The 27952-nt window shown below is 43.0% G+C and overlaps 2 protein-coding genes across 2 annotated transcripts in view; one reads left to right on the plus strand and one right to left on the minus strand.

Annotated features, from left to right (window-relative positions):
- Positions 1-3188, minus strand: part of FARSB (phenylalanyl-tRNA synthetase subunit beta) — a 35275-nt gene extending 32087 nt beyond the window's left edge. Inside the window, exons 1-4 of the mRNA XM_036388928.2 lie at positions 3065-3188; positions 2031-2086; positions 953-1107; positions 271-343 (exon numbers count right to left, since the gene is read on the minus strand). Coding sequence (XP_036244821.1) covers positions 271-343; positions 953-1107; positions 2031-2086; positions 3065-3122 — 342 coding nt within the window. The 5' untranslated portion in view covers positions 3123-3188. The remainder of the gene's footprint in view (positions 1-270; positions 344-952; positions 1108-2030; positions 2087-3064) is intronic.
- Positions 3189-4154: 966 nt separating this feature from the next.
- On the plus strand, positions 4155-26748 carry MOGAT1 (monoacylglycerol O-acyltransferase 1). The gene is made up of 6 exons (XM_036388737.2): positions 4155-4350; positions 13082-13260; positions 13655-13856; positions 16441-16615; positions 20019-20218; positions 23095-26748. Exons 1-6 carry the CDS (start codon positions 4257-4259, stop codon positions 23247-23249), a joined length of 1005 nt encoding a protein of 334 aa, XP_036244630.1. The 5' UTR covers positions 4155-4256; the 3' UTR covers positions 23250-26748.
- The last annotated feature ends 1204 nt before the right edge of the window (positions 26749-27952 follow it).

Here is a 27952-nt window from a genome sequence, read left to right on the forward strand (position 1 = left end):
ACAGCAGCTCCTCAACAGATTTGATTTCAGCTGCATCTGAAACTTTGATTTGATCTGCTACTAGGTTCACCCAAAATAATTTGTCTATTGCTCCTCCCACTCCTCATTCCTAAGAATAGATCACAACTAGTAGAGATATTTAAATGTCTTCTGCTTTTGTTCTGCAAATAAGATTTCCAGTCTCATTGCTCTTACAAAATCGTACTGATATGGATCTTGCTGCTTCAGCAACTCTCAATGCATTTACAAAGGTGCAGTAAACAACTTTACCTGTTCAGTGATAATCAGCCTCTGACCTTCACCCTCAGCTGGTATTATCTTTTCAAACCTAGGGAGATTTATCCTAAAACAAAAACAGAAGTAAGTCTGTAGCTGAAATGCAGCAAACTCTAGAAATGTAGCAGAAATTATATCTTAATATAATTAAATAATTATAATTAACATATATATATTTTATGTATAACATTATATATATATATAACATATATGATTACATGTTAATATAATTAAAGAAAATTTTCTTGGTAACGTTTCTTGGCTAATGTAATTAGCTAACTGTGCAGAACTTGTTTTTTATGGGATGGACAACAGATTACTGAACTAGAAAGGAAGAACTCAGCAATATAAAGTTGTTGCAGAAAAGGGAAATAAATTATTTGTTTTGGTATTTATTACAAAGGATCACAAAGAAGTTTCTCTGCAGGAGTTCTTTACAGGGGGTAAGTCTCAAATGGAGCAGCAATTGAAAACTTTTTAGAACAGATACAAAACCCAGAAACATTGTAGTCTTTTCTTTTTAAGTTATGCAATAGATCCTCTCCAGAGGAACACCTGATGAATCTCATCTACAACACATAATTATATTCCAAATGCAAGCAAGTAGGAAGTTCTGTTTACTGACCAGAAATGGACCCATATTTCAACAAACAGAGATCTCACAACTCTGCCTTACCTTTCCTTAAAGACCTGCAGTCCTCGGACCAACCCTTCCAGGCAAAGCAGATCATAGCGGTTGGCAGGAACATCAATTTTATAGAGAACGACATCAGACGCACCCTTGGCCTTTTCTTCACCTTTTTCTTTACTTATAATGTCCTTCTCAGATGTCTGAAATCAAGCAAAAATGTGGTTTTAATCTGATATATCTTAACATTGACAGCAGTAGGATAGTGATATGATAGGAGAAATTGTATTAATTAGAAGTTTAACAGTGTAATTTGCATTTATACAGCAAATGGACACACCAAATACAAGAGATGACATAAAACCTCAAATTCAGAAGCTGTAAAGCAGTGTACCAAAAGAAAAATTCAGTATTAAAATTTTAATTTCAAGAAAAAATATTATAGAAGCAAGAACCTCCAGGCTGTCAGATCCCAGTAGAGATCTGAGACCTTATTTTTGGCAATAGATTGGCAAATGACTTGTCATAATCAAGTTTATTCTGAAATAAAGCATAACATATGACATTCAGATGTCTTTTGATAAACGTCATTAAAAAGCCAATAAATTAAAATTAAATGGCAAAACCAAAACAGGTCTACTTGAACAAGATTTGCATGGATAGAGTTATCAGGGCTAGCAAATCTCCACAAGTACAGAATCTAAATCAAACCATTAAATATAAATTAGTTACAACTCAGGTAACAATGTCCAGGACAAATACATTTTTGTGATATTGCACAGATGACTGCATATCAAAGCCAAACAGATCTTATAAAATATGATCAATACATGTTCTGTGGCCATATTTATGCTGCTAAATAAAATGGTGCCTGAGATCAAGCATCAGAGAGTGCTGATCTCTCTGTATTGCAATATGCCATCTTGGAGGCTCTTGCTTCCAAAGCAGTAACTTTTGTATGTCTGAGGGGATTTTTCCAGATTCCAAACATCTGTGTTAATACAGTCCACTACACCATTGCAACAGGGGATGTGCTGGAAACAATGCCATACAAACTCTTACCAAAAATCAATGCTGTCAATATGCTACATCTACTCAAAAAGCAACAAATAAAAACATTACTTACAATTTCATCAAGCTCCAAACCAAACTCAAAGCAAAGCTCATCAAATTCTTCATCCGCTGTGAAGGAAGAGGGTGAATTTTGGTTAATAAGTAGAACTCAGACCTAATTTTTGTGTATGTGATTACAATGTTTTCAAACAAGAAAACAAATGCTATTTTGGAAAAAACAAAAAGGTAAAAGTAATTTGAACATGTTTCCTTATATTTGCATCTGAGTAGCAGCTTCTTTAGTATATATGTGATTTATTGATGTGGTATTCTGACAGTCACAAGGGCGGGGCCTCAATGATCTTTGGAGATCAGCTCCTCAGCCGGGTCTGTCAGAGCAACTCCGGCTTAAATAAATAATGAAATCAGAAGGGCAGCTTCTGCCAAGTGCTCTTATTCTGATCAGACAGGTTGTTCTACAGAGGTTGCGTTGTAACACGTGAGTAACGCAGCCCTGTTCTGACAACGCCGATCTGCCAATGCCCCGCTCTGACAGTGCACCGGGCTGTCTGTAGAGCCACAGCTTCCGTCTGCTCGAAACCACTGCGTGTCCTGAATGCTCCTTCAGCCCAGCAGCTCTGAAATCTGCATCGTGAGCCAGGACGGAAGGACTGAATAAACCCACACTATTCACCGCTCGCTTTGCCTGCTCCCCCCTCTTCCCCCTCCTTCTTCATTTAAGCAGATCCTAACACAGACAGTGAAACTCCAACCAGAACCGCCATGCGGGGACGCGCGGTTGCACTTTCCGAGAGATTTGGGCTCTAGCAGTGCGTGTCAGAGCAGTGGGCTGAAGGGGCCGGCGATGGCACACGGCTGTGCCTGGCGTGCCGTGGGCTGGCGAGGAGCAAGCGGCAGGGGAGCCACCGGCGCTGAGGCCTGAGCTTCCCTGAGAGCCCCGGCGCAGTCCCGGGATACGGGACACGCGGCCGGCGGCACCGTGCGCGCACAGGGCGAGCAGCGGCGGAGGGGCCGCGGCGATGGCAGCGGGCGGGCGCGGCGCTGGCGGGCGCGTCCCGCGGCACGGCGGGGATGGCGAGCACTCACTGTAGCTCCTGCCCAGCGCCTGGAACAGCAGCTCCCGCTTCACGCTGACGGTCGGCATGGCGGCCCGGGCCCGCGCCGCGCCTGCGCCGCGCTCTCGCCAGGCCCCGCCGCGCTCCCGCCGCGCTGCCCGCTGGCCGCTCTCAGACCCCCGGCCGCGCCCCGCCGCCCCCCGCGCTCTCCGGCGCTGTGACGCCGCGCCCCGGCGGCCGTGGGGCTGCTCGGAGCCCGTGCTGCCCCTGGGGAGGGGGCGGGCGGCGCGCCGAGCCCCGGCAGCGCGGCGGGCAGCTACGGCGGTGACATCAGCCCGCGCCGGGGCCCCGCGCTGTCACCGGCGCTGGGCGGGAGGGGCGGCCCGTGTGGGACCGCGAGTCGCGGCGGTGCCGCTGTGCCCATCCCCGCGTGGGGACCGCGGCTCCCAGCGTTATCCCTGTCCCCGCGGGGAATGGTGAATCCCGACGCTGTCGCCGTCCCCAGGGAGAAGGAGGGGGGGGGGGTCAGCTGGGGCAACGCTGTGCAAGTTTCGGGGGGTGGTTTCTTTTGCACGCCGAAGTTTTATTTACTGACGATCCCTGTCACGGACGCCCCGGGCAAAGCGCCGCGGGCGGGAGGAGGCTGTGCGTGTGCTGGTGTAATTAAAAACGAAACTCTTGACGCCAAACACTGCAGGAACTCTAAGTTCTGGGTCAGCTCCATAAGCTCTTTAATGGTAAGAGCCTTAAGCACGCCCCGGAGTGCCGGGTCTCCGGGCGCTCCCAGGGGAACAGCCCGGCAGGGCAGCGCAGGTGCTGGATGTGAGGGCGCACCTGGGTCCGCAGGCGCGGGGCTCGCTCTGACACAGCCGCGGTGCCCCCGCCCGGTGCCGCTCATGCCGAGCGGTGGCAGGCGCGGCGCTCCGGGCCGGGGGACCCACTCCAGCCGCCTGTGGGCGGAGGGGGTGTAGCCGCCGCCAGCCCCCGCAGCCGTGCCCGGGCTCTGCCCGCTCCCGGTTCCAGGATCAGGTTTCCCGCGGCCGGGGCGGGCGGCACCGCCTCCCCGTCCCCGCCTGCCGGACCCGCGGCCGTGGGCAGCGCCGGCGGCGGGAGGGGCGCGTCCTGCCCGGCCGGGGCCGCGGCAGAGCGGCGCGCAGCGGGCAGGTGCGGCGGCTGGAGCCGGAGCCGGCAGCTCCGTGCCTCCCGCGCTGCTCTCCGTCAGCATGAAGGTCGAGTTTGCCCCCATCAATATCCCCCTAAAGAGGAGGATCCAGACAGTCGCCGTTCTGCAGTGGATCTTCTCCTTCCTCCTGCTGGGTAACAGCCTTCCTCCTTCCTGCCCCTGCCCCTGAGAGAAAAGGGCGAGGAGCGGCTTTTTCCGTGACCAGCGTTACCCGTGGGCATCGCTCGGTGCCAGCCGTGGCTCCACGTGGGTGCAGAAGCGGCCGGGGGCGAGCAGATCCCCGGGCGGGCTGGAGCATCGCACTTCTTTCTTCCCTGAAAGCTTTGGATGTTTTTTTCTCTTTTATGGGGGTCTGTTCTTTCTGTGGGTTCTGCTTCAAATATGAGCCCAAAAAGCTAGTGTCGCTAGCTCCTCATTGGGACGCCCAGTAGGTTTCTGACAGCAACTTTTTTATCGAAGATGAGCATAAAGTCTGCTACATGACTAATGCTGTTTTCATTCATAATTTCGTAAAATAACTTTATATGCTGTAGTTCAATAAAATTCTCATTTAACAAGGTAATGAAAAATAATGGACATTGTCAGTGAATTGATTCATATGCAGACAGTTCTGTAAGTGTATGAAAAATATCCTCACTGGCTTTAAGAAAGTGTTGCTAATTCTACTTGGTAATCTTTTTCTACTGATTGTTACTCTATAATTAATTTTCCTAATATCTTAATAGACACCTATCATTAAGCACCTATTCACAGCAGCAAATTGTATTCACATGGGTAGGTATCTTGAATCTGATGAAATGAATCACTTGATAAGGTAAGATAAACCTTAACTCTATGAGACTAAATCCATAGATTATATAAATTGGGAAGTAGTTATTGAATAGTATCACTGGAAATGCTGGAACACTTCAAGATCATCTATGCTGTAGGATTTACAAGGTAAAAAGGGGGCACTTATTTTCTTTGTATGTCTTACAAATATATTATCCTACAGGTGGTCTGATGTCTTTCAGGTGGTTTTTTTAGATTGTTAACTCACACATGAAAAATTTGGGGGAAGTATGGAGGGGTATGAAGCATCTTCGCAGATTAATCAGCAGATGTTCTGTTACATCAAAATTATATGTAGTTAAACGATAAACAGTTTCTGTTTGTGGCTACGTTTTAAGTAGTCTGTACTTATTTAGTTAGGTCTTGGCATGAGCCATTATTTAAGTCTCATAAAGCAGTGGAAGCTCAGGGGCAGTGGAAGAAAACTTTTTTTTTTTGCCTTAATGTAGCAATACTGCTGCAGAAAACCATATCTTCCTGTGCTTACTAGAAGTGATCAGGATGCAGAAAATCCCCTCTCTGCAGTTTAGCAGGCAAAGTAGGGAGCTGTCATCTGCAGCTGGCACTGCCTGGGAATGTCAAGGAAAATCAACTCAGAAATGGTCTTATGGCTGGTTATGTTGAGTATAGTGAGTTCATGTGATCATGAAAAAATGGATTTGCAAGAATGCTTGATTAACAATTTGATTCTAATAATAAGTATCTGCTTGTGCACCATAGGGATGTTTATCTTTAGAGCTGACCAATGTGACCTTGTCATTTCGTAGGCGGATGCTTTCAAGTGAAAGGGCAGCCAGTGATCTGGCCAAAACGTTTCACTTGGCTGCAGGAAAATTCAGGTGGATGAATCTTAAATGACTTAAAGCAGTAGGAAATGGGCTGATTTCTGATGTTCTGGACTGCCCCTATGTCTGGATTTTTTAGCCTTTATTTTTTTTGTGAACATTTGTTATTTCTTTGTAAGCTTTGGATTCAATAGTGACACTTTCAAATCAGGGAGGGGATGCCTTGGGACAAGTGAAATACTGTGTGAGTTCATCACAGATTAGGTTGGAGGTTTAGGTGTTCTTTGGGGGTTTGTGTGTGGCTGGAACTAGTTTATGCCAAGCACGATCTTGATTGTCTGCCTTGTGTTACATATCTGCATGTGAAAACTTGAACAGATAATGCCCTATTACAGCTAATGATTCATGATATAGATAGAGGGATTCTGTTTAGAGCAGTGAATAAATGGGGTACTGGCTTAGCTGCTGAAGTTGTCCATCTAGGTGTGTTGTAATGTGCCATAGCTTAGTAAAATGAACTGTAGGACTAACAGATGAAGTAAGATAACTGTAAATTAGTGCCCTGAATTGGTCAATGATATGCTTCAAATCTGAGGAGTGACATGTGAAAAAGTGATTTTGCACACTGAGTAAGCTGTAAGGGGAATGTGAGCTTATTACAACTTAGAATTCACAATGTGACTTGGATAAAAGACTCTTGGTTTTATCTTCCTGGCTGAAAAATATAAAAGCCCTTGCTCTCCAGGCTTGCTTTCTTGTAATGCTGCATGGTTTTCTGAGACTGTGGAATTGATGACTGAAAATGCCCTCTTACTTGTGCAACTCACAGGCTGGCATGAAATATAGACATGCAATAGTTGTTGAAGCCTAAATCTCATCCTCACTGTAAAAAGAGTGAATCAGTCTGCAAATACTGAAAAAAACAGCAGCAGCAGCCTGGAACAAGCAAAGTTCTGCTTCTTCATGCAGTGTACCAGCTTGGGCTGGATCTGCACTAGAGATCCATTGCTTCTGCTGTGCAGCGTAGGCAGAGTAAACATGCCTCTGTCTCAAAAAAGCTGTACAGATGTGCACAGAATTTCATTAGGTACAAAAGGAACCTCTTTAAAATTCTGGCCGCAAGTTCCTGTACTTCCTTGTTCTGTGCTGCAAGCTGCCAAAGTTCACCCTCAAAGGGAAAAGACAAGTTTTCTTTGTAACAGTGATTTGCCTGTTCATTATCCAGGGGCATGACACCAGAAACAAAAATAAGTTCTGAAATACTGGGGGTGAATATAAGAGTTTCTGGATTAGATGAGAGAAATGCCCATTAACAGATTCCCACCGTGTGTTGACTGAAAATGCCATGTGGTTTTCTATCTTATGTTCTCCAAGTCAGCAGACCAGAAAAGTTTGGATATAAGTTCCATGAAAGAGAGAGGTGTTTTAATTGGGCTTCTGTCTTTTGAAAGACAAATGTTACCGGTCTTGAGTCCAGAAAACTAAAGCTGTTAAAACTGAAAACTGGCAAATGCTATTTCTCACTGTATTAAGCACAAATCCAAAACAGCTTCAGGCTGAAGCATAGTGTCAAGCCATTAGTGTTTTACTGCTGAAACAGCAGATACATGAAATTTTGCAATCTCATACTTTGGATAAAAGGCCAAACCAGACAGTTTTTAGAGATGGTAGTTTTATGTCTGTAATTACAGTTATTTGGGATTTGTTTGCTTGGCCAGGGGCTGACAGTCCTGGGGCAGGTCTGGCCCTGTCCCAAGTTCATGCAACACCCACACCATGTCTGCCTGTGAGCCTGTGTGCTGGCTGCTCTTTGTCACTCTGTGCCACTGTCCAACCCAAACCCAGGCAGAAAGTCACCCGGATAAATAGCATCTCCAAGCCTGTAAGTGCTGCTGGACTGACAAAGCAAAGAGGTTACATAAACCCCATTTTTGGATCATAGGTTCATTGTGGACATGCACTAAAGGAATTGTCACTGGATGCAATGGATGTACCCAGTGTTTGCAGGAAATATTTGTTTTTAAGCTTGGAGATGTTTTTCTAAAGAACTTTGAATTAATTTTGCTGCATTTACCAGTATGCTGATATCCTGATATTATTGGGAACAGGTGTAGGTTTTCTGTTTCTCACACAGCAGATGGGCATTTATCCTTGGTGTGTGCTGTGAGCTGTGTGCCTCATACTGCACATCTGTCAGTGAGGGTCACTTTGTATCAGGAGGTAGAGCAAAGGGCTCATTTAAAGGCAAAACCATTAAAACAAAGAAAAATAAGTCAGATTTGGTTGAAATGCTGCTTTCCTAGTGCTTTAGCCTTTTGTTTTCCTTTCTCTCTAATGTATATAAATCAAATGACAGAGTTTTGGAAGGAAGTAAAACTAGAAGGTGAGTTGGTGAGCTATGTGCTCCTGCTAACTTTTGTGCCCCTGATGTGAAAATGGACAGTGGAGTTTGAACATGTACAAAATCAAATACGAAACTGAGCACCTTGGGTGGAGTGGTGGTGTCTTGGGCCAGATAATGAGAGAGGGAAATGGGAGTTTAACTCTCCAGCAGGGATACCAGGGTTTTTCTCTGAGAATAGGTGATGGTAGAGGAGAATAGTGCATTTTCTAAGGCCCACTTTCGTCTCTGGTCTCCTCACTGGGGATTTAGGAAGTGACTGTTGTGCAGGTACCCCTGTATTTATTTGCAAACCCCTTAATAATGCAAAATCAGTATATAATATAAGGTATACTTTAATATGCACAAAACCACAAAATAGTATGCTGAAGACATTGGTATATATTAAACTACATCCTGTTCTCTAGTGATTAAACTTCTGTGCATGTAGGATGAAGCAGCCTGTTAATTGAACTTGCTGGAGACAGTTTTGAGTTGTGGATCTGGCTTCCCCAAAAGAACAGAAATGATGAAACGTTTGCCACAGAGCGAGAGATTGCTGCTGGAATAATAAGTGGTTTCTGTGTTGAGAAAGAAGGTGTCAGTGTAATGTGCTAAAGCAAATATTAACCTTTCCTGCAAACATGCCACGATGATTTGTTATCTGGTGCTGATTTAATTCATCAGCTATAGCTGGATAGCTAATATTGTTCTTCCTCAAAGCCTTTAAAAAAAAAAAACAAAACTCTTTTGATGCTTAAGAAACCTCAGCTAAGCTCCATAAGCCTTTTCTAGCAAGCTGGCTGGTATTGCTACTTGTTTTTGTCACTCTGTACTCATCTATCCATGAAATTTATTGGTGGCCTATGGGTAGGGACTGAAGTGTGATCACAGAGAATAACAGGGTACTTACTGACTAGTATTTCTAGGAATGCTGCCTCTGTTACCTACATCTTAGGGAGGGAATTTAACCAAGTATTTGTTTGTATTTGGGTGTATTTGTTTGTATCTCTCAAAAATACTAAGAAAAAACCAGCTCTGCTGTGTCAGGCCAGAGACCCTAGCCTGAGAACCCCTATGTGAACATAAGTGACAGTGAATGCCTAAGGAGAAAGAAAAGAAGTGGGAAACGTGTAGACTAAATTTGGCATGCTGTCTTGGGATTTGGCAATTGATAACTTGGGGATTTATGGTATCCAGGCCACTCTACCTGCAAGTCAGTTGTGTGTAATGCTCTGTATCTCTAGTTTATCAGTATTTGCCAGCTGAAGGTCTTGGGAACTTGGAACCAAATTTCAGCATCAACAGGCCTCTAAAGCTTGGCATCTGAGTGTTTGTGTTTGCTGTCACAGCACTGCTGAGATACAGCTGCCTTGGCAGGAGTGCTCAGGTATCTTTGTGGCTCCCAAACCAATAACCTGACAAAGGCCCTTCACAGGAGACTGATCCACATCCACCAGATGCTGGCTGCCCAACCAGTTTTGGAGTGAGTTCCTTTGCATGGTTTTTGGAGCACTGCAGAGAGCCTGTAGTGCTGCTTGGGGTGACAGCAGCACCCCTGGCACCAGGGACACACCTGCACTGCCCATGCTGTCCATGACTGCTCTGAGCATAATGGGAGATTTCTCTTCCAGGGACAATCTTGCATTTGGTGGCTTTCACAACAGATGTTAATCAAACATTTTTGATGCCTTAGTAACTCCAAATGCATTTGAAGCTTCCAATTTCCAGATTTAACCTGTGCTTCCTATCTCTGGCATTTGACTATTTCATAAATCTGGTGTCCCCAGTTGCAAACTCAGAGCCTGATTAATGATTGAAGGATCAGGTGTGCAAACATCATTGGGCAGGATGGCTGCCAGTGCTGGTTGCTCACACTACATAGAGTGGTTTTCACCGTTTGTTGCAAAATATGAGTATCCATGTGTTGCAAATGTGAAATGGAGGAGAAGTGACACACCAACATTGGTTCACAAACCCAATGTACAGAGTTCTCTGGCAGTGATTTGTCTTTTAGTCTATATTTCCTCATCTCCCCTCACCTACCCCCAAAATCTAGTACATCGCAGAGATACTTTTCAAAGCTCAAATTCAAGTTCAACCAAAAAAATTACACTTAGATTGTACACTGGAACTACATCCAAGGACATGATGCAGTAGAGTGACAAATCCCAAGTTACTCACCTTTTTACTGGAATTTGTTTATGAATTTACTTAAAATGGTTGTTATTTATTTACTCACTGTCTTGTCTGAAGGAGAAAACATCAGGTTTGTGTTTACAGTCTCATTGGTTTTGAGTCATCAGTGTTTAGCTCATCTTGCAGGCTGCTAATTTGTTGAAATAATGAGGAGGTATGGCAAAAGGAATTTGCCTCACACGTCTCATTGGGAATGCCCTAATCAACTTTGTCCTACAAGATGCTGAGCTCCCCTGAGGAAGTGCTAGCAGCATACTTATCTCCCCACACCTTGCCTGCACTCAGGAAGGTGTCCTAGCTAAAGCAAAGCAGCCAGCTTGTTATCTGGTGGATGTTTGTCTGCCCAGGATTAAGTACTGCTATCTGGGCCTTCTCACTGCTGATGTAATTAGCTCTCACAGCAAGGATGCTTGGCTACAAAGCACTTTTCAGCTGTTGGCTAGCAAACTGATAGTAAAAAGCCATGTGATTCTGTGTTAAAAAAAGCCATGTGATTGATTCGGTGTCAAGTCAAAAGTGCTTCTTTTGACTTAACACAGAAAGGAAAGGTAGGAAATTTAAATACTTATTAACTCTTGCATAACAAATCAATTGATTTATAGCTGCTAGAAAAAACTTCTCATACTTGTTCAAACCAAGAACCTTGGCATCCTGTCCAGATTAGCATTCCTAGAAATGTCTATAGTTTCAGGATCTCTTCTTCAAGGACCAGGTAATGACTTTTCCTCAATAGACATCTGTGCTCTATTTTGGAGTGATGCTGTTGTGGGATTCCCTGTGAAATTCCCTGTGGAATTGGAGTGTCATATTTCATCTGTGTTACTTGTCCTGCATTAATGATGTTCCTTAGAACTGGTTTCAGTTCTTGTGAGTTTTCCACATTGACTTTGGGGGTCTGTGGGCCTCAGTTAGCTGTGGTGTTTTCAAGAGCTCTTGCTCAAATGCTTTTCTGTGCAAGACCAGGGTTTCTTGCTTGAGGAAGAAGCAGTGAGCTTCTGTACTGAAGAATGGAGTATCCTTGAAAATGGTACGTTTTGTCCTGCTCCTGCTTTTGTTTATAGTCATTTTTCTTCTCCCTTCCTCAGAGCAAATGCAATTCCTTATTTTTCTGCTCATATTCCTGCTGGAAATGTGAATGCTCATCCCCTTCTAGACAAGATATCCAATTCTATTCTGAAGGCACAGTCAAACTAGGCTCAGGAACAAACTGGTTGAAGTTCAGAAAAAGTAAATATTCAGGTTGGAGGAAATGCTAGTGTGCCTGTAGACCAAGCTGAGATCTCAGCTCAAAACCTGCACAGTCTAGGGAATCTGCTGACTTTTCAACACCCAAGTAATGTCTCTCCTGAATGAAGGTGATCTGAACTAGGATGAGGGGGTTTTACTCTTGGTTCATCTACTTATTCTAAAGTTTTCAGTTCTGGTGATATTTTACATTGTGTGAGCCAAATTATTGCCTGAAGTACTTCTAGTGTTTGTTTTTAAATCTGCTCTATTTAGTGATGTATTTAGCTCAGTATGTTTCACTGATGTAACTTCTTTTAGGACTTCACAGGATATTTCCCTCATGAAAGCCAGTCAATTGTGAGACATAAATTACTGCTTCTGCATTGTAAAATATCTCTGAAAAACACTGGGCTCTTCCAGCTCTGCCCATTGAGTCTTCAGTGAGAGCTAGGTCCTGTTTTGCTTGCCACTGTATAAATTTGTGATGTTAAAGCCCTGGCTCCCTTGCAACCTGGACTTCAGCATCTGACCCGTGAGCCTGATGTGGTTTGTTCAGGAGGAGGCAGAGCAAGCAGGCTGCTGCAGGGCTACCACAGGGCAGAGAGCAGCAGCTCTCTCCTACTCCTCAGACATCTCAGACCGCGGCTCTTCAACACAGTCCAAAACTAAAATTCTGCAAGTTCTACAAAGAGAAAGTTTCCATAGGATTTCCCTGAGTAATTATGTCAAGGCTGAGCCCCAAGTAACACAAAATATTTAACCAAACAACTTTTTTCTGCTCTTTGAATTGTGTATAATACAATTCTTATGTATCACTACTGTAGCAGGATGTTACAATTCTTTCTTAATTGGCTTTGAAAGTATCAGGACTTACCTGCTGTTGTATTCCCACAGCAGCACTGAACTTCCCCTTTGGCTGAGGTGTTTAGTGGCTGAAGTGGAACCTCTCCATGTTCTGGTTTTGTCTAGTGTATCTCCTTGGCCAGTGACAGCGCTTTTGGCTGGGAGTAGAACTATCACTCCATATTCTAGGTAGAGAAGCTGAGAAGGAGAATAGAAAATGATTGCCCAATATCCCTGTAATTAGAAAAGAGAGGTTGCTATGGCTCCCTTTCCCTTCTTTCCTTCCCCAGCTTTCCTTTCTTCTCACTCCCTGAAGCATTACATCCTTGTTAGCTCTTGCTGTCTCCTTTTATTTTGCCTTAGGTAAACCAGATGCTCTCTACCAAGCATCCAGTTGTGCAGTAGAGGGAGAAATAATAGACTGAGATGATACACTCTTGTAATGTTTCACCTTCACTGTAACAGCACCATGTGGAATAAGCTGAGTTCAATTTGCATGCATTTTGAGTAAATCTCTAAAAACATATCAGGGTTGGGCATTCTTAAAAGGACACAGATGTGATTAATGCTTGCTGTGCTTTCACTTTTTGTCTCTTGTAGCAGAGTTTTGCTTTGGATTCTTTGTGATCCTGATCCTGGGCAATTTCTGGTTCCTTGCTGTTCTGTACCTGCTGTGGCTGTACGTGGACTGGGGAACGCCATGCACCGGGGGCAGACGCTCCCACTGGGTCAGAAGCTGGACTGTCTGGAAGTACTTCAGGGAATACTTTCCCATTCATGTGAGTAAAGGGTTTCTCACAAACAGCTTGAATAGCCATAACCATGGACAGACATCTGAGACTCATCTTTGCTAAAATTCTAATACTCTCTCTGGAGTGAACTTAACTTCTTTTAAAACATGGGAAATCTGAGATTTAGTGACAGAAGGGGACGGGGCCTGGTTTTCTAGTTGGACTGTTGGGTGACAAGGTAGTGCTTCAGCACAGTAAATCTAGACATGGTATCCTGACATATCCATTTAAGCTTTGTTTATCTGTAAAGCAGGACAGTAATTTTAAGTGCTTAAAAGGAAACTCATTGTCATTGCTTCTATGTCCTGTCAATGTGCAATCTCCATAGGTGTTGTTTTTGGGGTAAATATCATAATGCCCATCACTGACTCTTATTTTTCAGCTTATAAAAACTTCAGAACTGAACCCAAATCACAACTACTTACTTGGCTTTCACCCTCATGGGGTCCTGGTAGCTGGAGCCTTCGGAAACTTTTGCACTGATCCTCCTTTCAAAAATTTATTTCCTGGCCTTACTCCATATCTCCATATCATGCCCATCTGGTTTGGCTGTCCCTTCTTCAGAGAATACATAATGAGTGCTGGTAGGTAAAAGCAGAATGTCTCAGCTGTTGCTCCATATTTTAGCTTCTGTTACAAATGTAGAGTCTATTCCTCTACTTATATATGGTAAGTAATTTCAGAAGGATCACTGTTGGTGCTAAATTTAACCTCTATTTTATGATGAACTGTTGTGGCAAAATTGGAAGGTTTTATTAATAGTTTTGTAAACTATGTCACTGAGTTGTTTTTTCTTTCTGAAAAGAAATTGCTGCTTTTCCTTTGAACTATCAGATAGCAGTCCTGAGTACCCAGTATATACAAGAAGAGAAGGGCATAATAATTTGTAATTTTATTTAGTCATTAGCAGGCACTTGTAAAACAAATTCAGACTAATCTCTTACCTGAAGGGCTTAGTGTTATACATTACAAATATCTTTATACTCAGAAATTAGTTACTTGCTTCTGATTGAAGTCCTATGTTGCAAATTTGTGTAATTTTGATTGAGATGTAAACTCTAAAGAGAGAGACCTTTTTTCTCTGTTGTGAGAAGCATTTGTCATCAAGGGGTGATATTCATGACTGGGACTACAGCAATAAAAGATAAAAATAACAAGCAGTTGAGTTGGGGGAACTGAAAAAAGAGAAGAATGAAATAAGAACTAGTGCTCCCCCCCCAGTGGTTTAATACATGAGTTATTTTACTTAAGTTCACTCAACAGCATTTAAGCATGTTCTGATGCACAAGACTAAGTTCAGGAGACAGAGATCTAACTTTATTCATGACTGCAACACAGACACTGCAATCTCAGAGAAGCTGTTCCACTGTTCCATGCACAGAAACATGCCTAGGATGTTTCCCAGATTAATATCAGAATTACTTATCTATGTATACTTCAGCATATCAGAGAATGCCTTTCCATGCAAATGTAATTTCTGAGGGCGTTCTTTGAGGCTTGCAAAGTGAGGGATTGGCAGTGGTAGAACATTGCAATTTTAAACACTGTTGTTTAATCATTGTCTGGAAGTCAGATGTTTTTGGCATCTTGACCCATGGGAACAAATATTTACCTGTAGAATGAGAAAGAGCTGCAGTAAAAAGCACACTGAAGAAGAGCCAGCATTGGAGCTCGGTTTTCACAGGTATGCAGCCGATAAATGAGAGGGGACCTTTGCTGTAATACAGATCACCACTCCAATAATAAGACTCTTGCAAAATCTTCCATGTCCTGAAAGCCACACTGCTGGCACAATGTTTCATGTCCCTTTCTTTCTCTGTCTGTGTCTAACACGTGCAGTTGTTGCCTCTGGCAGCACAGCTGCAGTGTGAGCATGGAGCAGTGCCCTGCATGCAGGGCAGCTCTGCTTCAGCAGGAGACACATTTGTCCTGGGGAAAGGCAGTGATTTCTGCTTTTCTTTCCAGAGAAAATGCATGGTGACTTGAATGAGCACCACTTGAATTATTTGTGAGTCCCAGGTCAGCTGAATTTTCAGAGTAGCAGTGACTGTGAAGGCAGATGTGGCAAATGGATGTTGCTTTTTGCTGAAGTCTGGACTTGCTCCAGTTGCAAGCTATTCCTCTTGGTGGCCAGCTCCCAAAAGTAGATCACAGTCATCTTCCCTCTCTTCCCAAATTTTTGTAATCCAAATTGTAATGTCTGTACTGGTAAAAAGACCAAGCAGGGAGCAGAACATCCAAAAGTGCATTTTGATACCAGCTCTGTAAAACCAACAATGTAAACTAGACTTGATCTCTAAATTGTCACTTAGATTATATGAATTCAACACAGTGTAATTAAACATGGCTTCTGGCTAAATGGGATCACTATAAGCCTTTGAAATGAAACAGAGGGCAAGAAGGAAGAGGAACCTTTGAAAGATTAGATGCATATCTGGTGGAATATGGATTTTTCAAAGCACCAAGTCCAGAGCAAGACCTAAGGAGATGATAAAGTCCTGTACAGCAGTGTACCTCCAATTAGAAGTATCTATATCAGCAGGAGTACCAGAAAAGCTTCATATAATCTGCTATTTTAGCCTAAATATTGATGAGTGCCTGGGCCTGGTTACTAGAGAATGAGCTGATGCAGTTATTAGGAATGGTAGAAGTGTGTTTTTCTGCTTCTTCTAATGCTGTCAGGGCATTGCCTTAGATGGAGCTGCTGCTTTATAGCTGTGAAAAGAGTGGAGGGATCTGCTTGGCACTGTAGCTCCATATTTGAGTTAACAAGTCCTCTACACATTCTGTTAACCCCTCTGTGCCCGTGTTTGTATGCACCTGCTGTACAGCTCTAGCTGCTGCCTCTCAGCAGTATCTGCTGCCATTCACCTCCTGTTCTTGGGCACAGAGGCTCTCTGAGGGGGAGTTAAGTTGCCAGAAGAGCACACCCTGAAGAACTCAAAACTCTTGCAATAGGCAACAGCATTTAACTCATCAGTGTGAAACCAAAGCATGTGCCCAAAACCAAATCTGTTCCAGAGTAAGGAGCTTGACCCAAACCTTTGAAATCTGCTCTGTGCTGTTATAATTTTGAAACATCAATTATATATTTTAAAATATTCTTAAATTCCACTGTACTTGTACATGAGGATCCAGTGGTCACTCTTAAAATGTTTCCTCCTGAAGGAATGGTTTCTGCATCCAAGGAAAGTGTCTCCCATGTGCTGAGCAATAAAGGAGGGGGCCATGCATCTGTCATTGTCATTGGAGGAGCAGAGGAGTCTCTGAATGCACATCCTGGAAGTCTCACCTTGAACATCCTCAAGAGGAAGGGCTTTATTAAAATGGCCCTGAAACATGGGTAGGTCTTCCATGAAGCATGCTTTGAATGTAGGTTGATTCTTAAATATAGTTCATATTATATAAAATTAGAGAATTTGGAAGAGTTTGAGTGTCTAAGAACATGCAGATATCTGGCACAGGAGCCAGTCTGTCCACCTAGTTCCACTCTGGGAGTGTTGAAAATTCCCTTTCTCTTTCATAATTTGTAACAGTAGTTGTTGTTAGCATATCTTGTTTTATTTCAGTTGTTTCTTGTACTAGCAAAGAGTAAGAATTATGAAACAATATTAGTAAATCTTGACTGGTTTTCTGAGTAGGGCCAACATTCTGCTTTCTGTTCTGTAAATTAAAGATACATTAAGGTAGAATTTTCTTATCATTTTAAGCAAACAAACAAACAAATTGGATAGCCAGGCTCTGTTTCATTAAATCACTGAGAATTATGATCTAGGAAGATTTGTTTTCTGAAGACTTTTGAAGATTGCCATTTGCAAAAGTAAATTCCTGGGAATTTTTGGTGAAAATCTCAAGAAAAACTAGATAACTTTTTACTATGAAGCAGCCATCAGTGTATTACTAAACAGAGATGGTATCAATGTCTTTTGAGTGATTTACACAGTCTAAGTTACTGTGTTTGTTCTGGACTGGTCTAGATGGTTTGTATATTAGAAATATTGAAACCAATGCTCTGTTCCAGCTACACTTTCTGAACAGCTCCCAGGATTAAACATTGACATGTGAAGCAATGAGAAAAAATACTAGTCTTGAGAAATCTGTAAGAGCTTTTTAAGCTATTAACTGGAGAAAAGGTGGTCTCTGAGAAGAGGGGCTCTCTGCTTTTACACAGAGTGCAAAAAACTAGAAACTGTTCTGTGCCAAAATTCCAAGGGTGTTTCTTACACATATCACTAGGATTCTCATAAAGAATTTTTTGTGCCAACAGAATGTAACATTCTAGTCTAATTTGTACCCAGAAAAAATACTTGTTTATTTGAATTAGGAGTTTACTGACTAAATGAGTCCTTAGTCCAACTGTTGATTAATTCAGTGGGATCCTCAACACTCACTAGCTTTTATTTGTTTTAACCATAAAGATTAGAAGAATATTTAGATACTTTTTTTTTTATTAGTATGTTGGTAGATGTCTGGTCTGTCATATCACAAAGGTTGGTGGTGGTTATCTCTCATCTAAATTCATTTGGATTGAGAAATCAGATACACCTGTGCCTCTCAAGACATTGATTTCAAAAGTATCTCCAACACAAAACAGCAAGAGTGGGACACTTACAAAACACAGGAATGGCCCCTTAACCCCTTCACTTACTTAGATTCCAGTGATGGTCCTCATCTTTCTGAAAGGGTCATGGCTGCCTAGAGCCCTCCTCTGGGTGGCAGTGCCTGTCCCTGCCCCAGTGGCTAAGGGCTACAACTCACATGGCCATGTAAGTAGCAGGCTCCAAGTCATTCCTACAAACACCAGCACAAACACCTGCTTCTGTGGGAAGCACAGGAATTCTGACTTCTCATCTGTCCAGCAGGGCTGGGGGACCGTGCAAGTCTAACAGAGCTCTTGCCCAAAGACTTGGCATCCAGTAATTGCTTCTGCTTTTGAAGTCTTGTTTTTAACAATTAACAAAATGGCAAGAAAATTTCCAACTCAACTGGAAATGAAAGGGCCAAGTAGATGACAAGCCCCATCTGCCACCAGTGCCTGCACACATTCCTGATGCTCATGATCTGCAGCAGCAAATACCAGCTCAGGAAGGAAGGGGCAGTGCAGAGGCTTGTGCTCCCTGGTCCTGACTCCTGTGTTCCTCAGCTAGGAGCTTGTCAAATGTGGCCTGAATATGTCAGCAAATGTCCTCTGCACTTTTGCAAAAGATATTTTGGTCCAAGGTAGTACAAATATCTGATACAAAGTGAAGAAATCCTAAAGACACAAAACAAATGATGAATCAGATAACTTATCTTTAATTTCACAATCATAAGTTACTTATTTCTCTGTCTCAGCCTCCTACATAGCATCTTGCAAAAGTCTTCACTAGATTAAAGCAAATCCCACAGTGTCAGGGCACCACAGCTATTGCACCACAAGATGTTCCTGTTTGTCTTAGTGTTGTAGTAAAAAGTTGTGTGTTTACACAGCCACAGTAAGTACCAGGCTTTCTGATATTTCTTTTACAGGTGGCAGGGTGATAAATCCACTGGAGGAAGAAACTTTGAGCAGACACTGGTCAGAACAGTTTGTGGGAATGATAGTCTGTGTGAGTCCTCAGGCTAAAGAAGCTGCTGAAGCAGTTGTTTTTTACTGTACAGGTGGATATTGACAGAACTCAGTGCTTCCAGCCAGGTCTGTCCTCAGTGTGTCCTCCTCAGGCATTCACAGCTCTGCAGATACTCATTCTGACAATGTTCTAGCAATACTGCTATTTTACAGTAAGGTTTTTCTCAAAGGTAGTGGGGACAGAATAGAGCTAAGATACAGAAACTAAGATTTAAGTAAAGAAAAAGTCCCTGAATCCTTCAGAGACTGCTTAGGATTACCCTGCTTTTTTTTTTTTTCTCTAAACTCTGTAGAATAGTTAATGAAATGAAGCATTAATCAAAAACCATACTGCAGCCAAGGTTTTAAATACAATGCTGGGTTTACCTGCACTGATTTATCCACTCAGACTGTTTGTCCAGGAGCTAGTCAGTGCCTTTCCTCCCAGGCCAATTCATGAACTGAATGAGAATTCATTAGGCTGTGCAAGAGCCAAAGTGGGTTCACGTAATTTCTGTGGGCAAGATGTGACCTCTGGTAATAATGGATTACAGCTTCTGTTTTCTAAGAAGTCCGAGGAAGCAGGGTTTGGCTGGAAATTGGACACAGAGAAGGAATTTGGCATTGCACTCGTGTCTGTGAGGGTGTCTGGTTTTTATCAAGGTTTTTGTGCTGAAATCAAGGGCACGCATTACTCCGGTCAAAAGACAAGGGAAAGCCAAGATCTGGTTTTGATGCCACCCAGCTGGGAGCATTATAAAGTTAGCACTGAGTCTCCTTTGCTTGCCAAGGGAAAAAATGTAGTGGAACAAGGGTGGACGTGCTGAAATAGTGGTGGATAAAGACATACTTATGATATATGCAATAACTCATTTTCATAATTCCAAACAGTCACAAATTGCAATAGGTACCAACCAACTAAATACTGCCAAAAGCAAGTTGCTAGTTGTGTGCCAATCACTTTTTTTTTAAACACCAACCAGCCAAGGCATCCAAAAAGCTGCTGCACATGAGAAGAGTTGAATGCCTGTTGCTGATGAAATCCAAAGCTGCTGAAACTCTCTGTGCTAGTTATTGTGAAACTTTCCATGCTGCTGATGTGAACTGCAGTGCAAGCGCAGGCTGATGTAGAATTCTCAGTGTCCTCTTTGTTTCACAGGGCTCATCTGGTCCCAGTGTTTTCCTTTGGTGAAAATGAACTATTCAAGCAAGTTGCAAACCCCAAAGGTTCATGGCTTAGGAATGTACAGGAGAAGTTGCAAAAGATAATGGGCTTTGCTTTGCCATTATTTCATGCTAGAGGAGTATTCCAATACAGTTTTGGCTTAATACCTTACAGGCAACCTATTCACACTGTTGGTAAGTTCCCTGCACCTTTTCTAATGTGTTTGCAAATGTTTAAAAATTCATCAATGTGCTGCTAATATCTGTAAATTTATAAATCTGTTCTAACAGAATTAATTTGTGTGCATCTAAACAAGTATGTGAGCTTTACTGTCCTTCCCAGTTAAAGGGGGCAGTTCTTATCTTCCTTTCCCTTTTCTGGCCAAATCTTACTCTTCATTCTCAGTTATCCATAGGCTCCTATCCTTGGCAATCCATAAAGAAATCCAAGAGTTGTCCAGTTTTTATGAGAGGGCTGCCACAGCTCTGCAGCTGTTGCTGTGGTTTCTGATGTTTTATGTGAAGCCCAGAAGTTCATTTCTTAAGCTCTGCAGAGAAGTACCAGTTGGATGTTGCAGCTGAGGGACAGCAGAGCTCTGGATCAGGGCTGCTGGAAGGAGCTTGTGTGGTGCTGAGCTGGTGCTCATCAGGCCAGAGGGGGAGATGCAGGAGGAAGGGAGTGGTGCCACAGCCCTTGGGCAGGCTGCCACTTAGGTGGCTTTGCAGGTCTTTAGGGTGTTTCCTTCCCTCTTGGCTTTTTTCCCTTGGAAAGGGAAAAATGTTTAATTGGGAGAGTGCATGCCACATCAACAGGCAGTTTGGGAGAGTGTTTTTCCCCAAAAGCTTTCATTACTGCTCATCTGCTCTCACTGAACATATTTTTCATGGTTTTACTAGTGCTATTGACAACCACACCTTTACAAAATAGGTGCTGCTGGGTCTCATGCAAAGGCAATAGTTGTCTCTCTGTAAATTTTTTTTAGCCAGATTCTGACCTGAGTGAACTAAAGAAAATTGAGCTTTTCTACAAAGGACTTTGAAGGTGGCCCTCCCTTTTTATGGCGTTGATTTGATTATAGTATTAAACAAATAAAAATGTTTAAGACAAAAACATAGCTCTTTTTATGTTAAATTTCAAGCAGATCTGTGTTTTATCACTTCATGCAGTTGAATATTTTGAAAATATTTAATTTTTAATGCCTGCATGGTTCACAGGCAGGCTAAAAATGCCACTTATTTTAAAGCCAAAAAGTTATCAAAGCTTTGGAATGAGATGTATTGGATGAGATCTATAATCTGCTTTTTTATTTTTTTGGGCTGATGAAACCAGGGCTGTTCTGAAGCTTAAAATGTCTTATTTTATGAGGCATTTCTTCATCATGACAAAAGCACAGGAGTGCTACAAATCAGCAAGACCAGAGTCTTGCAACAGAACTTGTAAGATCTCACAAGGTCCTTTGCCTTTTGTGTGTCTTTCCCCGTGTTTGAGAATCATCACAATGTCCCTGTGTCCTTGGAAGTGTGTGGGGTGTTCTTGGCTTCAACATGGCTTTGAAAGCATTGCCTCAGCTCCTGAGAGCTGCAGTGAGCTCACCTGGGGTGATGAGCTGTGCTGCCAACATGGCCAGGTATGGGTGATTCCAGTCCTGGGTCAGAAGCCATGGATCCAAGAGCCATTCAGCCAAGCCAAGATCTGTGAATTTGAGTGTTTTGGGCTTGATGAGTGCTTTTGGTTTTCCTTTATTTTTTTAAATTTTATTACTGCTCTACAGAAATAGAAACAACTCTAAAATATCAAATTAAGCAAGTTCCTTAAAGCACATAATATTAGAGAGATGAGTGTAGTTTTCCATCCCACAAGAAATCTTCATTCTTGGGAGAAGAGACTGTTGCAGAAGGGTTTGGGGGCTGTTTGCTGTTTCCTGTCCTGCCTCTGGAAATCCTGTATTGTATGTATATTGATTTCACACCCCTCTAAGGTATTGCTCAATCCAGGCATGGGTTCCCACCCCAGCTGTGTAAAGTCTGAGTTTCAGCACCACACAGGCCTGAGAGCTGGTGCAGCTGGAGCTGCAGCAGGAAAATGCAGGCTCAGCTCTTTGTGGTTCTGGTTAGGCTTCCCTTTAGTCATCACCATCCAATCTGAAGTGGCAACATCTCTTAACAGGAATTTTCAGGTGCCTTTGGAAAAGTCCAGAGGGTGCTTTTAGCTCTCTGTTTCTCTAGGCTTCCTCTGTAATCCCAGTTGGGTCTGTTAATGTGTTGGTGCTTCCAATGCAAGAATAGCTGTCAAAATCTAATGACTGAATAACACAGCAGAGACTGAGATCATGGGAAGGTTCTCTTAGCAATCCACTTTTTAGCCATAGCCTTTTGTGGAAGACAAGGCTGCTCTCTGGATTTCCATGGAGTCACCTCCCATGGAGCAGGTAGCAGGCTTTGCACGGTGCCTGGAGAATATTTTGGTTCCAGTGACATTTGTGGGCAATGGATGGTTCAGAGACACCTCACAGGTTTAGGGAATTTACATGCTACCCATCCCTAGGCTGAGGTCACATTTCTGGTGCAGTGATATCCATTTTGAATAAATTGGAAGATAAATATTTCCTTCAGTCCTGTCCATGTGACAGTGTTGTTGAGGGCACCACTGTCCTTTAAGCACACCTCACACTGAGTGGTTTTACTATTCACATCAGAAGACAGTGAGACAGTACATTTTTTAAATACTGTGTTGAACTTGTAGACAGCACATAACCCAGAGGATTGTACCTTGAAGTGTAAACTGCTCCTTCAAGTTAGAGTTTATCACTCTTCTCATTTGCTCGTCTGCTGCCAAACTGAAATATTGGGGGGTGGGGGTGTTAATTAATTTTATCTGAACTTCAGCAAAAGTCAGTGAAAAACCAGACCCAGGGCTCAGGCTTGTGAAAGGCAGGATCAGGCCCCAGGGTAAGAAAATTGTGCTGTGATTCTGCAATCTGGATGGGATTACAGAATCTTAATCCCTTACTTCTTACTTCTGCTTAAAAAGAGATGCCAGTGAAGCTAATGCTGTTGTGTTTGATTTACAGTGGGAAGCCCCATCCCTGTAAAACAGAACTTGAACCCCACCACTGAAGAAATTGATCAGCTACATGCATTGTATCTGCAGAAACTGAAGAAATTATTTGAAGAACACAAAAGCAATTATGGCATCCCTGCACATAAATCTCTCATCTTCGAGTAGCAAGTTGCAATTTGTAAATCCAAATCTCATGCAAAGAAACAGTGTCTGCTCAAAGATGTCTTTCTTGCAATCCATATTTTGCAATCTGTAATTATCCTTATGTAAGGAATACTTTTAAGAAGGGATTGTTAGAGGATTTAATGATTTTTATCTTATTCTTGGGTGGTGTGGGGAGGGATCATTGGGATGTAAGCCTTGAAGACAGTGCTGTTTTGAGTTGCCCTTTTAGGTTCATGTGTGCCAGAAATGTGAGTGAGGGATTCCACACAGATGTTCTTACCACAGCTTGAGGACAGGAAATTGCCCCAGCATGAGATCAGTAGCAGAAGCATAAATCAAAGAAGCCTTTGATTAGAGGTTGAGAGATTTACCAGCGTTTATCAAACATGACATCAGGTTCTTCTCTGAATGTCAGAAACCCCTGCTGCTCTTCCACAGGAATGAAGGTGTATGTTTTCAGCAGATGGCTGCTGTAAACCACTTACATGAGAATTTAAGAATAAATAAGAGTCTTCAGCCCTGAATTGAATATTGGCAAAAATGGTTTGTCCAAGTCATGGAGCAGAGCAAACCTTCTGTCTGGAGAACAGTGTTGAGATTTTTGTGTCCATGTGTGTGCTGGGTGGTGGGAAGCACTGAATGATGTGAACTTTTCTGGACAATCTGTGCTTTGGAACATAAGTTTGGAAGATGAAGCAGCTTTGGTAGTTTCAGCCTCAGAAGAGGTGGCAGGCACGGGACAGGAGAAGGAGGGAATCAGTGAACTTTTCATCCTGTGCAAATTAAAAATAATCCTATGTCAAGGACTTGCACAGAAGGAAGTGCAGCCCAGTTTGTTCAGTCAGTTCTGAAATTTCACCAAGGAAAATGTACTTGATAATTCCTTTTTTTCCCCACTGACAGAAGTGGGGATGTGTTAAACTGGTGCTGTAGGGTGACACAGCTGCAGTGCCAAGGCAGTGTGAGCATAGCTCTAGGGTGCAGCAGGTTAAGAGGGTGCGTTGTATATAAACCAGGTGCCTGAATTTGAGAAAAGGTTTATCCTAAATGTGGAGATCCACCTCAGAAAAGAAAAGAAAAAAAATCTTAGCCAAACTCTTTTTCAGTGAAAATGCTGGGTCTTGGAGATTATTGTGTATGGAAAAAAAATTTAATATATTACTGAATTTTTATGAGATAAATTGTTGTATTTGCACGTACTTTCTGACTGCCTGCAGACTTTGCAGTCTGATGTTAGTGAAGAGTTTGCTCTGCTTTTAGTAGTTTTGGTGCCTGAATATTCCATCAGTGAGGTGCTCTGACAGGTCAGGCATGGGCTTGTCAGGCAGCCTGGGCATCTGCAGTTGGCTCAGCTGGGCATGGAGGTGGCTCCAGGAACAGCAGTATTGGACACATTGTGTATTGCATGGGCTGGAGGCTCTTGGGAGAAACACACCTGGGGCTTTGAGAACAAGATAGAACTCTGGAAATTAAGTTACAGAGAAATTCTGGAAATCCTTAGAAAGAGGAAGGTGTTTATAGAAAAGAGTGGAAATTACTTCTGTGGATTGAACTCTGACTGAACCAACGCCCAAAGCCAGACAAGTATTTGCCAGATAGAGACCTGCTTGTGCTCCAAAAAACCCTCCAGCAACAAGTTGGTTTCCTTAAGAGGCTCTTCCTTCTTGTCATCCTATTGTCATCCGGATGTAAACAACACTGAGTCCTGCTCTCATTTTCTCTACAATGACACAAACAGTCTGGCAACCAGGGCTGGAATTTGCAGTGCCTTAAGAAACCCCTCTTCCCTGACAGACTGCTGTCAATGTGCCCACAATTCACCTCTTCCTGAGCTTTCTTGGTGCCATGTGTGCTTGCCCTCCCTTCCCATGCCTTTGCTGATCACTGATGATCACTGTGCAGGCACCTTGCTTCCTCACTTTCTGCCCACCTTACCCTGGGTTGAGATCTCTGGTCTCTATGCATGGAAATACTGAGTGGTGGCTTATCATTCAGCAAAAATGGGGTTTAGGAGCAGGGTTTGAGAAGAGGAAGCACTGTGCCTGTGCATGTTTGACACCAGCTTAAGATCAGGACTGTTTCAGCTCTGGAAGGGCATGTTTCTAGGGAGGTCAGACATGGCAGGTTTGTTACCTGGGAAGAGGTCTCAGGGTCCTGAGGATTGTACCAACTGATGATCCCTGAGCAGTTGCTCTGTCTTAGCCAGCTATGTGAAATTTCCTTTGGATTTGACTCTTTATTGCTTGCCCTGATGAGTAGTGAGGATTATTCAAGAGAGAAGGATTTGGAGTCTGTCAGACTGTGCTCTCCTAGATTACCTGCTCTAATGAGATATTTCCTCTCATTCTCAGTCTGTTCTTTTTCCATTACCTTAATGATACAGAAGATCAGGCTGTAAATTTAAGAATATTAGCATTGGGTTGAGGGTGGAAAGTAACAATGTTTTTTTGTAGATTAAATTAATCAAAACTTCTAGGGAATATGTGGATACTGATTTTGGGACAATATCTGGTCCAAAGGGTACCCTATAAACAGGTTTTCCTCTGAATCCCATGAGGAAATTATCTGTGGGCTCTCTGTACCATCCATAACTGGCTCAGGTAGAACAAGTAGGGATTGTGTTGCTATGGCTACTGATACTGTCATTGCTTTGTAATAATGGAGATGGTAAAAAACCCAAAACCAAAAACCCAACAAAAAAAAAAAACAAACCAACAAAATCTCCAAACAACTCAAATATTTATTGTTGCTCAGTTACCCACTGCATATTGCTTATCATGGTCCTTCCAAACTACCTTTTATTAACCAATTGTCTAGTGTACTCAGGGCTATTTTAAAATAGAACTTCTGTCTCTAAATGTGATAGACATGGTGTCATCTGAAATATTTACCTCTGTGTTAGTGTGGATGTGTAAAGCAGCCCTGCAACCCTGAGCCTAAAGGCCAGAGCCCTGGCAGCCACAGACCCATTTTGGCTACCACAGGCACCAATGCCAGCCCTGCTGCAGGCAGAGGAAGCTGCCCACGTTTACTGCAGCAAGAGGCTCCAGTTGCAGCTCATGCTGGACACAGCAAGAGCAAGGAGCTGGTAGGAATGGTGACACCCTGCCCAGCTGCACCTGGGAGAGCTAGGCAGCACTCACATTCCTGGTGGGATGCCACTCTGCCTGGGGCCTGCTTCCTGGGGTGTTTCTCTTTGTGCCCTTCAATGCCACAGGTAAAGCCAGCCATCCATCAATAGGAGAAGCTCTGCCTCTAAACCTGCAAACACTGCCTGCCTGCCACGCTCAGAATGAAGTTTCTGCCTGTTCCCTGTGTGTGAACACCTCTGTGCCAAATTCTGTTGACAGAAAGTCAACCCTCAAGTATTTTTACTCCGTGAACTACACAGTGTAATTTACGCTTTGTAACTTTTTATGGTACCTGTAAAATATGAATGTCAGTTGTTTCAATGAAAGCTGTGGCAAGGAGGTGTGAGATAATAAAGGTTTGTACCAAAGGAGGCTTGTGCTGACTGGAATTCAGGTACTGGAATTCACTGCTCTTGGATCCTGGCTGAACTCGAGGGTTCACATTAGCCTGGCTGTCAGGCTGTGCTCATACCACAATGAGAAATCTGGATGGGTGGCTTGCTGCAGGCTCCTGAGGAGAACCTGAAGCCAGGTTCCTGGTGGGGTTCCAAAGGGTCTGAGGGAGAAGTGACCCACAGCAAGGGTGGGCTGGGCTTGAAGAAAGGTTTGAATTTTAAGTGAAAGTTGCATGGAGTCCAAATCTTAGTAACAGTACCCTGGAACAGAGGCTCTGCTTCACTCTAGCAGCTGGGGAGATAAACAGCTGCTTGGAGTAAAAAATGGATTACATTTGTCTGCTGGGAAGAGGAAAACCACCCACCTGACAACAGTGATGTATTTAATAGGATTTGGTTGTTTGGTTTTTTTTAGAGTACGGCAGCTAAATGCAGCACTAACAGCTGTAGTGACAGCTATCAATTCCAAAGACTGGCAAAGGCTAATTGTATTTTGTTACTAGCTAAATACTTTTTAATATGGAATGATGCCACCTTGCATCTCAGAAAAGTATAAAGAGAAAAAATGGGTTAAATGTGGCCTTGGATTGTTTTGAAGTAGCCCCATTATGCGTAAATGTGCACATGTGTAATTTACATGTGTAAATTGGAGGTGTGTCATGGTTCATCAATGGATCAACATCATATCCTGGTTTTGCTGAAGTACAAAAAAAGAAACAAGTTATACCTGTAAAGCAAGAAATGGAGAAAAACAAGGAAAGGAGAGGAACTAGACATTCATGCTTCCCAAGGTGCTGCAGCAACACCCATCACCTTGCTTGTGATAGGTGAGTGATGTTACCTCCTCAGCCAGGTAGTGGATTCTGAAGGCAGCTGAGTGGCCTGAGGGATGGAGATGGTGTTTCAGGCTGAGGTTTCTTTAGGTTGGTATCAATTCATGTCAGCTGAACTGATCGAGCAGTGCTCTGCCTACAGTGCAGATCCCAGAATTCCCTTGTATTTTCCCAGTTTAATAGACAGAATAAAGCTGCAGAAAATGATTAGGAGAGGAAAAAAAGAGGAAATAGATTTGCTTAATGTAGTCATATGCTGAGAAATATATCCACTTAAAAAAGTAAGGTAAGAACCATAGATGAGGAACCATATCCTTTATGGTTGCTTTTCATATCTAACATTA

Source organism: Molothrus ater, chromosome 10, assembly GCF_012460135.2.
Source record: "Molothrus ater isolate BHLD 08-10-18 breed brown headed cowbird chromosome 10, BPBGC_Mater_1.1, whole genome shotgun sequence".
In the NCBI taxonomy this organism is placed as follows: domain Eukaryota; kingdom Metazoa; phylum Chordata; class Aves; order Passeriformes; family Icteridae; genus Molothrus; species Molothrus ater.